Source organism: Furipterus horrens, unplaced genomic scaffold, assembly GCF_987537825.1.
Source record: "Furipterus horrens unplaced genomic scaffold, mFurHor1.1.pri manual_scaffold_8, whole genome shotgun sequence".
In the NCBI taxonomy this organism is placed as follows: Eukaryota; Metazoa; Chordata; class Mammalia; order Chiroptera; family Furipteridae; genus Furipterus; species Furipterus horrens.
In genome coordinates, this window is record NW_028327178.1 from 38,602,265 (window position 1) to 38,617,738 (window position 15,474).

Genomic DNA, 15,474 nt, shown 5'->3' on the forward strand with positions numbered 1-15,474 from the left:
TCCCTAATGTACGAAAAGCGATTTAAAAATAAACAATATTGTGACCTTTGGGGTAATATAACCATCAGGCACTTAGCATGTGCAAGTCTCCATTGCTAGGCCCCGAACACACAAAGGTGAACAGTGCCTACCCTGACTGGGGAGACCACACAGTTCAGTAGTTTGGCATGTGCAATGGCAAGTGGTTATGGAAGGCCCCAGAAGTGCCTGACCCCTTGATATGTGGGTAGGCCAGGTTCAGGAAAAGTTTCCTAGAAATGGATTTTCAAAAGGTTCATGGGAATTATGTGGGGAGGCCTGTGAAATTATTCCAGGCGGAGAGAACTAGCAGAGCAAAGGCAAGATGGTGGTATGAAACTGTGTTTGAAAAGCTACAGCCAGTCTAAGTGGGGGATGCATGGACTATAACTAAGGCAGTTACAGTGAAGGGCCTTCTATGCATGCCTCAGTCACTTTTTAAAAGAAATTCATATGTATTTAAAGCAACAAACAACAAAATCAGTAACAAATAAGCCAGAATCTCTGATTCTCTCCCAAATACATGACTGTCTGGCAGGTTCCCATTAACATCCACTCCCCTTTATTTTCTTTTAAACAAATAGAAATTTTGTTTTAGGATTGAAATGAATGTTTGAAAAATAAGTCCAACCTGCTTTAAATACCAAACTCTGTTTAAATAACACAGAGGTTGTGACATCCATTGACAAAGCCAGGAGGTTCAAAGCCCGGCTGCAGACACAATGTATTAAGTTCTGCTGCTGTTGGCACCCCTCTGCCTGTGGCAGGTCCTGTTGTTTGTTATTCAGATCTGAGTGTGCGAAGGAGACATTCCTCAGGCCGCAAAACTCTTTCTTCTTTGGAAAAAAGTTTGTGTTTTTAAAAATGCTTTATGTAAGCAAGAACAATTTGTAGTAATGGCTGCTACTTTTGGGTCTCTTGAATGTCAAGTTCGAAGAATAACTTCAAGTTTTTTTCATGAACAGATTTTAGCCATTTTAAAGGTTTAAAAAAAAAGTTCATGCTTTAACTGACATGCATCTCCAGGACTTTTTCATCACCACAAACCAAAACTCTGGACCCATTAAACACTAACTCCCCATTCCTCCCAGACCCTGGTAAAATCTATTCTACTCTGAGTTTGACTATTCTAGGTATCTCATGTAGGTAGAATCATACAATATTTGTCCTGTGTCTGACTTAATTCACTTAGCATAATGTCCTCAAGGTTCATTCATGTTGTAGCATATTGCAGAATTTCCATCCTTTTTAAGGCTGAATAATATTCCATTGTGTGTATACTTCACATTTTCCTTGTGCATTTATCCTTCAATGAATACTTGGGTAGCTTCCCAATTTTGGCTAGTGTGAATATTGCTACTGTGAACATGGGTTTGCAAATATCTGTTTAAGTCTCTGCTTTCAGTGGTTCTTTTCCCCCATCAAACAAAAAGCTGCATGGAGCTTAGTAGACCCTCAAGTTTCTGGCTGTGAGAGAAGGCTGACCTGGGAGTCAGGGTGTTGGTTCTACTGCCTACTGCCACGAAGCAGCCATGAGCAAATCACACACCATGTCTGGGTTGCAGTTTCCCCACCCTTGAGCTTCAGGAGTCCCTTCCACCCCTCAGGTTCCACCCTTAGGTGATTATGTGTGAGACATTCTGTTCCCAGACTTGCACACTAAGCCTCCCCTAGCTTTTGTTTGTTCTTCAGTGGAATTAGAAGTGGAGTAGGCTCTTGGCATGAGTAGGTTTATCATGTACACCTTTGAGTTCTCTTGAGCAACCCTGACAACCATGGCATATAGAAATCTGTCACTTTGCTAAGGCACGAATTTGAACCTCACACACAGTGAGTGGGGTGAGTACAAGTCACTAAGTGGGTAAGTTGGGCTGACCAGCTGCCCTCAGTGAGATGTTGTTGGCTGCTACTCATTCTTATGTGGTAGAACTTTGGTGATACTGCGTGTGTCTGTGTGTCTGTGTGTCAGTGTGTGTGTGAGAGAGAGAGAGCATGAGAGCCTCCAAAAAGAGCTGACAGCTAGGGCTGGTGATGGAAATAAAGTAGAGAACCCTAAGAAACTGGGGATTCTTGCTGAAATAGATTTTTAAAAAATGGCCCATATAAGTCCACAGTAGCTTGACAGTGCAAACAAATTCACTGTACATTCTCTATGAAAATAAGACACATCTCATGTGAAGTTCCAGTGAATCAGCCAGCAGAACATTTGCTCATTGAGAGATAAAAATTTAGAGAAGTTTGAAAAAGTGGCCCAGGAGACTATACACACATTTCCAGGAAGCAGCAGACGGCAAAGGCACCAGTGTGGCTACTAAACCAACCTTATTTTCAAGTAAGGGCTGGTCAGAAATTTTTAAGATGTGTTTTTCTTGGCAAAAGGTGCAGTCAAGACGTACAAGCAGGCCAGCTCCCTATCTCACAGCAGATGAGATTTCTCCTATGCTAAAGAAATTCACAAAGGAACAGAGGCGCAAATCCTAGGCTATGACTGTTCAGGGCGTGTGGGAGGTGTGAGCTTCACAGACTAGACTGAAAGTCATGTGGAAGAGCAGTCAGAGTAAGAGAGAAACTGGTTGAAAAGGTCTTGAATAAATATGTGTATCTAATTATCACATTGTACACTTTAAATAGATACAATTATGTTTGTCAAGTATTCCTCGATAAAGTTGGGGGGGGGAACTGGTAGAAAGGAGCAAAGGAGATAGGATAATGGTGAAAAATTAGTCATACTTTCAGAAATTTAGTAAAATGTCCCATTACACCAAGCTTCCAACATCACTAACATCACTCGTTAGAATGGAGCCTTCTTTAGCAATTCCAAGAAATACATCTCTATTAGCACTATCCCAGGAAATATTCAAGAAGTTGCAAAAGTAGAGTGGGATTAACCAGATTAACTTTGGTTAAGACTAAGGAAAGCAAGAAAAGGGAGATAAAATGACAATTAAATTAAGAATAAAAGGGAAGGTGATAAAAATGGTACAAGTAAGATAAAAATAATTTTTCCAAACAGCTAAATGTAATAAGTTGGAAAACCTAGATGAAATACATGTTTGGAAAAACTGAAAATGGCAAACTAGAATAAAAGAGAAGGTAGATTTGATGGAAAAACTGAAAATGGCAAACTGGAATTAAAGAAAAAGAGAAGACTTCATTAGGACAGTGGCTATTCACAGTCAGCCCCTACTAGGCGTTTCTGCAGTAAAGATCACCTTTACCCTTTACAGGGAAATAAGAGAAGCTGATGAAGTAACTTACATGGTTAGTTAACCTTGTTTCCAAAACCAGATGGCTGCATTGCAAGATAATAAAATGTTAGTCCCACTTTATTTATACCATAGATGAAAGGTCCTAAATACAACAAAAAGGGGGTGTGTTGGAGGAACAGATGCCATTTCTCATACTTTTTGAGGTAAAACCCACCACGTAGCACTTTGAAAATTCTTTTGTTGCCCTTTGGGTTCTGCTTTGTAATTGATTCTCTGACCCTGTTGCCACTGAAGACAACACAGGTCTTTTTTTTGTTGTCAAAGTTTTTTGGCTGCAAGTCCATAAAGGGAACTAAGCAAAAGGTGACCTCAGGTGGGTAAACTATACAGGTTCCAAATCACACAAAGTTTATATACCAAGGGCTTCTGGTTCGTATTTAGAGACTTCTTTTTGAGACAGTAAGTGAATGATGATGAGACTCAGTAAACATACTCTTTCCTTCTGACCATCTTCTCACGTGGAGACCTGAAGCGGCCTCTGTGACAGCACATGAAGTCCCCTTGAGTGAGATGGTAGTTGACCCTTTCTGAGGGTGCCCAGCCTGAGTGGTCCATCCTAAGGCAGCCTGCTTCTTACTTCTTTTTGCATGAAAAGGCAGTCAGTCCTAAGGGTGACCTTCCCAGTGGAAGCTGTTTGGCATTCCAGAATGCAGAATTCTGGGGAGGGGGGGAACATCTCCTGAGCAGACATTCTAAGTGTTGACAAAATTGGGTCTTTGGTTCACATACATTCTTTGTACCAACAGTTTAGAGGTCCTGCAGGAGTCCTGTTACTGACATTCCTAAGACACATTTCTGTAATTTCTAGCTCAGAAAGATGTGGGAGTAACCCCCACCCCCACCCCAGCTTCTAGATATTTGCAAATAATTAATGATTTAATTGCTTTCTTCCCCAGGAAGCACCTTGTTTCTCAGAATGTGTGACATGGGCCAAAAAGACAAAGGCATTAGGACAGGAGAAGGACTGTGCTACAGGCAAAGGCAGGTTGAAAGATTGTTTTTATCTGGAGGAACTGGGAACAGGTTAATGAGCACCATTAACCTTAGGAATTAATTCTGCACAGCTGAGACAAGATGAAAATGAGTGTTCTCACTGTGCCCTGCCCTGGAGAGAGGTGTGTGAGATGTTGGCTCTGTGCCTGTTCTTTTGAAGGGTTTGGAAATGAAATGCTTCTTTGAAGATTCCTACCTCCAACACAGACTGGGATTTAGTGTTTTCCACACCACATGCTTGGCTCAGAGGCAACAGTAAATACAGGGGACTAGGAAGTGTGGGGGAAAGGACATGAAGTGGAAAGAAAAGTTAATGTTGGGGATCTGAACTAACATGAGCTAAGCTTATGAAAAATGACTTTATAGGAGGTTACCAAAGTCTTACCACTCTGATGACCTTTTGTTGGAATTATTTCTGCAGGTGATCACAGCTGGCTTATCAATATTGCTGTTTGATATGATCCTGACCAGTGCAACTGTAGGATGGTAAGTCTGTTTGCATAGGGAGAGAAAATGAAAATTAGTTGTTGGGTTTCATCAAGACACTAATTTTTACTCTCATACGTTGAAGAAGGGGTATGTATGTATTGGGCTTATACTTTACCGGCATTTAAATATACATTCAGAAAAGTGCAAACATCATGAATATATAACTTAATGACTTTCCACAAGCTGAATACACCATGCCTACAATAGCCAAACAGACAAAAAAGACAGAACATTACCCGTATACCTTGTAGCCACTCTTCCACAGGAGAGTAACCACACTGTTGGTGAACCACTGTTTTATTTGTATAGCTATGTTTGGGTTTTTTCTTTAATCCTTCAATTCATTTTCTCTTAGACAAGCTCCAAATCATCCTTGTTTAGAATGGCGTCCTCACCCATTTGCTTAAAAACAGCACTGCTTCTCTCTGTGATATTTGAGCAGAGACCTGAAAGAAGTGAGGAAGTGAGTCATGGGGTTATTGGAGGGAACAGCAAACGCAAAGGCCCTGAGATGGGAGTGTGCTAGGCCTGTTTGACGAGTGATGTCACCAGAGTAGTGTGACAAGAGGGAGAGTAGCAGGAGATGAGGCTAGAGAGTTAGTTGGCAGCTGACCGTGTGAGGCCTTAAAGGCCATTGCAAGGGTTTGGCTTAACCTTGAGTGAGAGAAGACGCGATTAGAACATGTTGAGCCACACATCCCTCTGTCTGCTGGAAGCTGTATTGTAGCGCAGGCGGGGCGGATGCAGAAAGACCAAGTAAGGGCTCTGGCAATGATGTAAGTGCAAGATGGCCACGGCCAGGCTGACAGCAATGAGAGTGGTAGGCTGTGTGGGGTCGGATGCCTGCAGAGAACTGACAGTAAAGGCAACAGGATTTGAGAGAAAAAGAGGAATCTGGGTTAATGTCTATGTTTTTGGCCTGAGCAGTGGAAAAAATGCAGTTGCCTCTCACTGAGCTGGGGAATAATATGCGAAGAGCAGGGTTTCGCAAGTTGAGGGTGAAGGGTTATCAGGAATTGGATTAGCTATGTTAAGGTTGAGGTGCCCTTTATACCTGAGAGTCAAAATATCAGTAGGTAGGTAACTAAACTGATCCAGAGAGCAAGAGAGGGGAGAGCCTTTCTGTGCCTGGACCATGGACATTCCCGCCTCATAGCCTTTGGGCTCATCTGCGTGGCCTGGAATGCTTTGCAGTTGTGCACCAGCTTTTCATGCTCCAGGTCTCTACACCCAGGCAACCTCAGAAAGGCATTCCCTGACCACATTCTATATAAATTCCCCTGGCTCCTTCCTGTCACCTTGTTTCTCTCCTTCCTGGCAGTTCTGACAGTCGTTACCTTGCTTGTCCATTGCTCTGCTTTTTACGGTCTATTTTCCTCATAGGAGGTAGTACCCCATGCTGGATGCAGGAGAGAGCTGGTGAAGGGTATTCAACAGGGGGCTGACTTGAGCATGTGGCCACTTTAGAAGGATGGTGGAGGCAGCTGCGTGGGACAGCCACTGTAGATAGATGTGGTGGCTGTGACGGTAACTCAGGTCATACCTCCTGGAAAAGGCCACGTGACCCTGCAGCATACATAGCTTCTGAGCCTTTGATTTACAAAGGGGATTTGGCTGACTAGTTATAAGGATGTATGGAAGCTGCTCAAATGCATTGTTGCCATAGCACCCTAGTCCTACTGGAGCTCTTCATCTTGTTCTTTAAAAACAGACCACAGAGCCCTGGCCAGGTGGCTTAGTTGGTTGGAGCATCATCCTATATACCAAAGGTTTGCAGGTTCAAACCCCAGTCAGGGAACATACTTAGGGTGCATGTTCGATCCCTGGTCAGGACACATAAGAGAGGCAATCGATTGATGTTTCTCTGTAACATCGATGTTTCTCCCCACCCCTACCCCCGCCGCCCTTCCTCTCTCTAAAATCAATAAAAACATATCCTTGGGTGAGGATTAAAAAAATAAATAAATAAGACCGCAGAGCTCTCCCTTTTGTGACAGAGGTAGCAGGTCCTTTGGGCTTAATAGGGCCCTTGTAGTTCTGCTCCAGGGCCAGGTAGTCACAGCCACGCTGGGCATAGCATGAAGCGATCTCGTACGTTCCACCTCTGAACTCTCTACACAGACTCTGCTCATTGAAAAGCTGACCAAGTTAAGACTGATCTACTCCAGATTACTCTTTACAGACCAGTTGATGCCGTCATTACCAAGGCTTTTGGTTGTCATCTGCCGGGGAGAGCAAGGTGAAGCAAAAGTCATGGCGAGTTTAAAGTGTCACAACTGCTCATTGCTCCCCTTATCAATGAGCATGCCTCGTTTGGGGGTATATACTGTGTTTTTCAGCTATGTAGCAATACATGCTATTTGTGAGATGTCTACAACAATACAGACATGCACTGAGTGCACGTAAAGCACTGTTATCTTCCACTCCCACTATCCCCCCTTGCCAGATGTCCTAACAGTTTGGTTTAATGGTGAGGAAATGCGGTGTTTGATTCAAGGATGTATATGCCAGTGAGGTGGGTTCTATTGTCTCCAAAATGAAACCACATGGAACGGTGCTTTCCTCGTCACCCAGGAATGGTTTAGTCCTTGTTGAGCCTTTGCCTTGCCTGCAGGCTGCGGGCCTGGAGGCACACAGTTTTCCTTCCCCCGTGACCATGGCTGCCTGCTGCCTGGCCCAAATCACTAATGCAGCACTTTATTGAGGAGAATTCATATTTTTGTGGCTGCTTACTAGTCTTCTATCCTTTGTATTAGAAAGAAAAACAAGCCCGGGGCCACTCTAAGATAACACTTGTTTCCATTCCAGTTTTGAGATATTGTTTGGCAGGTTTTCCTCGGAGAATGGCACTTTAAAACTGAAGTATAGACAAGTTTTAGAGTTGGTTTTTACATTTCTGTACCGGTATTATGAAAAAAAAATGCCCATTGTTGCTTAGCTTTGCTCAAATAAGACATAATTTTAGAAAACTGGTATTTTTTTTCACGCTTGAGATCAGAACAATCCTAAGAGCTGATCTCCACCCCACCCCCACCTTTCTTTTTTGCATTTGTCTGCAAGTTGGACCTGCAGAATTGTCACCTGTTTGACTCAAGGACCCCAGTGCTGGTTGGTGGGGGCTGGCGCTGGTGCATCATGTGCCCATGGCAGCCTCTGGTCTCCCAGGATTTCTTGTGACTAATTCTCTGGTGCTGTCTGTCACCGCCACAGAAACAACAGTGTTATTTTTAAACATCAGTAGGAGATTCCTGCAGGATACATGAGAGGTAGGACAAGGCTCTGTGGATACCATGATGAGGAAGTCCAGGAGTTAACTTTGCATCCCATGTGGCTTTGGGCTGGAAGGCATTCATTCCATAAACAGATATTTACTGAGGGTCTTATATGTAGCAGGAACTGTTCTTGGATAAAAGTGAAAATCATGGCCCCTGTGATGTCTGTAGTTGCTTATTTCCCTGTCTGAGGGCAGGTCCATGTCTAAACCATCCCAGACTGACATAAATGAATCTTTGGGCTCCCAGAATTCAGAAAAAGGGCTTCTCATCCTTTCTTGGGAGCCCCTAATGGGGGCCTTTCCAGCTCCAAGAAGAAAAATGGAAGAAAAATAAAAATTGGGAAATACTTCCATACCCTCCTCTTCTTCTTTTTCTTCCTGGCCTTGACTTCTCTTCCTTTTAATAATAACAACTAATCATTTATTGAGCAACTACTATGTTTCAGACATTTTTGCATTAATATTATCTCATTGAGTTTCACAACAACCCCCCAAATTATCCTTATTTTAAAGATGAAGAAGCTGAGGTTCAGAGACATTTAAGTGATTTTCTGCAAGATATTATAGCTACTAAGTGATTGGATCAGGATTTAAACTGAGGTTTGTGTGTCCAAGGCCTCCCTAGAACTGATTCGAGAAACACCAAGGATTTACCAGCAGTGTAGACAGTGTCTAGGTAGAAGCAGGTCATAAGGGAAGTAGAAGAAAAATGGGCCTAAACGTTCCTTTCCCACCAGTGTGATCATCTATAAAGAGTGTCTAGATGATTTGACAGCAAACAGAAGTAGTGTTACCTAGGACAAGACAGCTTTATTTCTTGTTCAGGAGTTGACATGGTAGACTAAGAATTCCAGTAGTACACTTTAAGGAAAAAGATCTGCTTGTCTTAGATTTTTAATGCTATAAGCAATGATCCTATCAATCAGCTAAAAATATTTGAGTGGTTACTGTATGCAAAGTATGTGGAAGTCATTAAGAAGCATAAAACATCATCTAGCTCTTAAGGAGTTTTCAGGGGAAGGAGAAGTCATAAAGGTAATTTGTGGGGTAGGATAGTAGCTGTTTGAATGCACAATGAGTGTGAAGACTGAAGGAAGGAGAGAGGACGGGGGAGGGAGGGTGATCAAGGCCTTGAAACTGACTTGAATCTGGACCTTACGTAGAAGGTAGAGGCTTAGCTAGGCTGTGGGTAGAAGGAAGAGAAGGCTGTGGCCCGAGGAAGAGAAGAAAGGAGGGGCAGGAGGTGCTAATGGTGAGACAATGATTTATAAGCAGAGCTGGAGCTGATGGGCAGGGAGCTAATCCTGTGCTCCCCTCCTCTTCCTCTGCACCTGTCCTTCTGCGAAGGTGTGATGCAGATGGTGGGCAGTGATGTCCAAAAACCCAAGTGTCGAGATATCGTGGTACATTCTTGGAACTACTGTTCCCCCGATTTCTGTGTCTTAACCTTTGTAAGTGATAGTCTAAATTCTTGACAGTATTTTTCTTTCTTACAAATAAGACTTCATCTCTTACAGTTTGTACAGCATTTCAGAATAAACTTAAAAACACACACACACACACACACACACAAAACATCAGGCATGGAACTGAGTGTGAGAAACGAGAGTGCGGGCACGTGGCAACGGGGAGGAAGTGCTACATCTGAACGGTTCAGCCTCAGTCTGTGAGAGGCCGTGTCCCCAGGCCGTGTCACATCCTGTGAACTTGATGGAATGTCCCGAACAAAATGGAGAGAAACGCTGTGTGCACCCAAATCAAGGAAACAGCAATGTGTGATTACTGCAAAAGGAACCTTGACTTTGGAATTTCCTGATTTTTGAGAACTCTTGCGTTTAAGGATGGTGTGTTTTCAGCCTCCAAGAATTTTCCGACCACAAAGTGAACCACCAGAAGAGGAGTGTCAGACTGTATTTCAGATTTTCTGTCTTTTACACAGAGCTGGTCTGCATTATCCGTAGACTGGTTGTTTTTCAAGCCCCAACTGGGTGACCAGATCTCAGCTTTTGGGCAAGGGCGGGCCTGGTCCCTCTGTCTTGTGGCAGCTTAGATTGGTCAGATGTCACAAAGGGCCAGGGCTGCAGGCCTGTTTTGTTTTCTTGGATAGTTATTCTTTCTTGTTTTTTGCCTTTCAGATTTTTAATTGGTCCACATTTAGAAATCAGGTGATTTCCCCATAAAAGTCCAGATCTCCAGATTCTTTTGAAACTGTGGAAGAGCTGTTAGGTTGGGCCTACACTTCCCCATGGCAGCAGTTGCTGGAATGTGTGAAGCTGCCCCCTCGCAAGGACATGGGTGCTCAGTCAGCACGGGTGCCATGGCTCCTGCTCAGACAGGAGGGCCCAGTGAGCACCTCCAGAAGGGGAACCGCATGTCATTCACCTCTGTGTCTCTCCGCCAGGACTCAGTGCTTGCTGGATAACTGGGTGGTCAGCCTTCTAAATACATACCCAAGAAAAATGATAAATTTTAGTGCCTGATTTTGGTCTTTTAACAGTTTTAATTAAAAGCAACTATTCTTGTCCAGCTAATGATCTTGTTTTTAATTTTATGAAAACAATCTGTGGCAAGATCAGTAATTTAAATATCTAGGTTAATATTTAATTATTTATTTTTTAAGTAAAGGAGTTTTGTGGTTTGTATCAATATGAATTTCCTCTTCCCAAATTTCAGCAAAGAGGATGTCATACGTACAGAAGAAAAGAAAACAATTCTGAACGTGAGCAGTGTCCCTGCCAAGTAGAATTAGTTGTGGGTGCCTCTTCTTTGAATCCTTTTCAGTCTAGGAGAGTCACTCTTGTCTTTGGAATGGTTTAGGGAAAAGGAGAGAAAGGAATAACCAAAACACAACTATTTATTCCCAGGATTCCATGATCAGTTTCAAGCCTTACTAGTGATTCAACTGACACTGCCATTGATCATGGGTTATCAATATGAGAATCACTTGAACTTGATTCTGACACAAACCTCGATAACACCACGGGTCTTTAGAAAATGATCTTATATCACCTTTGAGTAAAGATGTCTTATACCTTTAATTTTAAGGGTCTTCATGGACACTACCCAAGTCTATTTATAGGAAGAATGAATTTAGGGGTGAAAAAGGAACTTCTCCCAACACACCGCAAAATGCATCTAGGATCACAGCATCTGAAATTTATGAGTTTTCCATTTGAATTAAAAACTTGAAACCTTGTCTTTAGAATGCTAATATGGGCCCTCTAAACAACTATTGCTTATTACCTCTCAAGAGTAATTCATAAGGTTATGAACTGTCACTTAGCAAACCCCCAAGGAAATGGTACATTATTTTAGATAGATACGTTTTGGTGAGGAAAAGAGAAACAAACAAACAAAACAAAAATAGTTTGAAATATAGATGGGAGAAGGAAGAGCAAGTATCAGAACTCCATCTGTTGATGAAAGCACACCCAAATCTATAGAAAAGTTTCACAAGAGTTTATTTGAGCCAAATTTTGAGGACATGCCCAGAAGTAGGGTCTCAAGGGACGGAGAAAATGCTCCGGAGAATGGCAATTTTCCACTTCCTTTTATGCATTAGAATCAAAGGAAGAAACATAAGGGAGGTACATTAAATCTATTGGTGGTAGATTAAGGAATTGGGAGAAAGCAAAGTGGGGAAGTTTCCAGGATTATATATAAAGCAAAATGGAGTAACATACTTCTTTTTCATTAGTGGGTACAGGGTAGTTACTTAACATTTACAGCACATAGGGATGGTGTACATGGAACAAGGTAACAGTGAGGGATACTGTGGTCTTGTGCTCTGGTGCCGGCGGTTGTGCCTTCAAGGGATTTAGACAAGAAAATGACTCTGACATTTCAAAGTTATGTTTTCCTAGATGCACAAAAATAATGGACAGAGCTCACTTAAAGTAAAGATTGACCTTTGCTAAGGAAGCTGTAGGCCTGGGACGTGACTACCCACCATGACCTGCCCAGTTAGGAATTTATGATCAGATCATGCTGTGTGGTTACTTTTGGTCACTGAGCTTGTCCGGCCTGCCATGCCCCCAGCCCCTCACCCCCACCCCCCAGCTTGTCAGGTTTGTTACATAGCCGTTTCTTCATTCACACATCGTTCACTGAGTAAATATTTATCGGGTGCTACATTAAGTGCTGGACCTACAGCTGGGAAAAGGATAGAGTCTCTGTCCTCTGTCTAGTGGGTTCAGTTGGAATTCATTGAATAACCACAATAATAAATAAATGTAAAATTGAGAGGGGAACTTTGGCTCCCGATGAGAGAAAAGAGGAGGACTGGAGAGACGCTGAAAATAACCGCCTGGAGGAGAAGCAAGTGATGAATATTTCTGGCTGGGTATGCTCTGCAATCTGATGTTTATGCCTTAGTTACACGAAGTTTGTTCATTTTGGGAGTGATGGGGATTACAGGATTTGCAAACAGTTCAGTAGAGCTCTGACTTAAATAGTTGTAATGCTATTAAGATTCCTGCACCCTATGTCAGCTTCTCCTGCTGTTTAGAAAACAACATCAAAGTTCACCTCCCTGGCTCTCTTAACAGTAAACTGAACTGAGGTTTGTTTTCATTTTAGCATTCACTAAGCTGCTTTGGTGTTTCAGAAAATAGCTAAGCCAAAGGGATGAAATGCAAGGTTATTACACTTCAGCGTGTTCTAGGCCTGGAGGAGTAAAAGTGGTGGAGAGCCAGCTGATAGCCTGTTCTTTTCCCTGGCGATTAAGGAGAATCAGTGGAAACTGTAGAAAACAGGGAGCCCCCCTCCCTGTTACATTTGCAGAAATAAAACCCTCCCAAACCCGAAACTCTGTGCAACCCTTTCCTCAGGTCACGGCGACTCTGCACTTGCCCAGGTGTTTACAACAACAGTGTATAGTGTGTACATCCTTTAAGGGATTCTGAAAGGAGAAGTCAGGTCTTTGGAGGTGAGCCTGTGGCTCCTCCTTCACAATCACCTCTTCATCCAAAGAGAAGAGGCAGTAGAATGAATCCTCCAGCGTCTGGGTCCTGAACTAGATGAGGGACAAGCACAAGTGCATCATGTTTCAAAATATGGTCTTTTGGAACTTGGACCCCAGTTTTGCCCAGAAACAATCCTATAAATCATTATTGTAGATCTAAGAAAGTCCTCAGAAGTTCATTTGGTTCATAATGTAGACACCAGCTTCACCTACATTATTACTAGGAGTTAAATGTGTGTTAAAGAGACCTTATCGACTTACTGTTGCTGTGATATTTCTGTAGGAAAAAGGAAAGTATGTTCTGACTTGGAGCTTAAGACACTAGGCAGACATCTCTCTCATGCCCCACTTCTCCCAGGACCTGGTTTCCTGACAGCACCTCTCTCTGCCCAGAGGCTGTTAGTCACCAGGGGAAGGAGATGCTGGTGGTTCAGGGGATTTTCCCGCTCTGTGGGGCTGACAGTTGGGTGATAAAGGAGTAGGTTTGTTCTCCGTTGCTCTAGAAAACAGAACTTGGGCTCACAGGTGAGGCTGGGTCAGTGTGAGGACTGGCTTCCTGTGCAGGGAGGAGCCATGTGCCTGGGGCCTTTCGCGAGGAAGAAGGCCATAGATGCTTGCTGGAATCCCGAGGCTGGAGCTGCGCAGCAGGGGGACAGGCTGGCTTTGCCTCTCGCTGGAAGTCTTCAAGCCAAGGCTGGGAAGCCAGCTGTGAGGGCCCCTGGGGAAGGGGCTGCTGCTCCGGGAGGGCAGTTCACTAAAAAATAATATTTTATTCCTTGTCCATTATAGGCCAAGCGCAGGGGTAAATTGCTTCAGGTATATCCTTTTAAGCCTTACAGAGACTGTTAGATGTGATCATGTTCTGTGGTACAGATGAGGAAACTAAAGCTGAATACCATGCATGGGATTACACAGCTAATAAACACCTGTGCCATTACTTGAACTCACACTTAGTCAGTTCATTCTTATACTAAAAATGGTATATGGTACAAGTTATCTATATGTCAGCGTCACCCACACAGGTGACATTTCTCACTAGAAAGATACTGTGCATAGCTGGTGTGTGTTTCATATATTTAGGACCCCAGAGAGATGTTAGAAATATCAAGGTGTCTGAGCCTGAACGTATGTGTGTTGTGTATGGGTATAAGGAAGAAAAGGGTAGAATTAGGTAGAATAGGGTAGTCAGAGGACTCTTGGCTCCTCTGACCAGCAGCATTTCATCATTGTGGGATCCCCTTTACTGATCGCCAGCCCAGTCCTCAGAAGTGCTTTTTGGTAAGAATGACAGGGGATCCAGACAGACACCAGATTGTCTGCTGAGAAGTTTAAAATAGAAAATGCCCGGACCTTTGAATGTATTACATTTTAGGCAAGTTAAAATATTCAAGTCTTAGTTTTCACAGTCTTTAGTTCTGCCACTCCTTGTGCATTTTCAAACCCCTGACCGTGTTTATTTCTGCTCATGAGTCCCCATTAGTATTTTTCATCTTTAAGTGTTCAGTTAGTCTAAACGAAACAAAAGGATTCAGAGATTGTCACCTTACTGATTCTGTGATCATGGATACCTGCATATTTCATGGCCATCAACCCTCTTTAGCAAAAGGCACCAGGCTGCTCTGCAGAAAGCCCTCCTCCAATACTCCCACCTGAAAGCATTAACCAAAGCGCAGTCACCTCCCCTGGTCAGATGAGTGGACACATCCCCTTCTCCTTGGGAAGGTATCAAACCCCATCTTGCAGTCCACTCCCCTGCCTTCATGTGGTTGAGGTTTACTTTGGATGATTGGGCAGTTCCTGGGCCTGGCCTGGAGGTGGGATGAGAGTCCCAGCAGCAGAACGAGGGGGCATCCCTCACCCTGCTGTATGTGGGTGCAAGGCAACCTCCCTGAATCCAGTGAGTGGAAAGCTGATCTCTTGATGCTTTTGCAGCCTCCTGCTTGGTGGACTTGGAGAGGCCTTGCTGGTGTTCTCAGAGCAGAAGGGCACCTAAAGATGACCGCAGGAGAAAGAGACCCACCGGCTGCAGAGGTCCTTGCTAAGTACGTGGGAAAGAAGAAAGTGAAGATGGTGAGACCACCACTTCTCACTGCACCGGAAACTGTTTCTGGGTGTCTCTGGGCCGCTGCAGAGAATGGACTGTGTTGTGTCTTCCCTCTTGGAGCGCTTCTCTGGAGTCGTGCTGTTCCCAGATGTGCAGAAACAGAGGCAGGATTTCCCCTTGACTGGCATACAGGCCTCTCTCGTACACACCCTTCACCCAGCACTTGCTTTCGCTCTATTCTGTGGCATTCTGTTGCATTTTTGGTTTTGTTTGTGTTTTTACATCTTGGAAGCCTCCTGGGGGCATCCTGTCCTTGATCTCATGCTGGCTTGTCTAGAGCCCTCACTCACCCTCTCATGCGAAGGGGTCTCCCCCAGGGTAGAGGGGGAGCTCTGGGCCAAGTGCCAAAGCCTTTTGGTGGTTG

The 15,474-nt window shown here is 43.7% G+C and overlaps 1 protein-coding gene across 4 annotated transcripts in view; it reads left to right on the plus strand.

The window, feature by feature from the left end:
• The window catches only part of SLC35D4 (solute carrier family 35 member D4), a 126,808-nt gene extending 111,732 nt beyond the window's left edge, over window positions 1-15,076 (plus strand). For 2 of the 4 annotated variants that reach the window (XM_090285729.1, XM_090285731.1), the window contains 2 exons: window positions 4,702-4,766; window positions 14,939-15,076. In XM_090285729.1, coding sequence (XP_090141855.1) covers window positions 4,702-4,766; window positions 14,939-14,999 — 126 coding nt within the window. In that variant the 3' untranslated portion in view covers window positions 15,000-15,076. Of the gene's footprint in view, window positions 1-4,183; window positions 4,269-4,701; window positions 4,767-14,938 lie in introns of those variants that run through there. The other 2 variants (XM_090285730.1, XM_090285732.1) reach the window with 2 other exon arrangements.
• The last annotated feature ends 398 nt before the right edge of the window (window positions 15,077-15,474 follow it).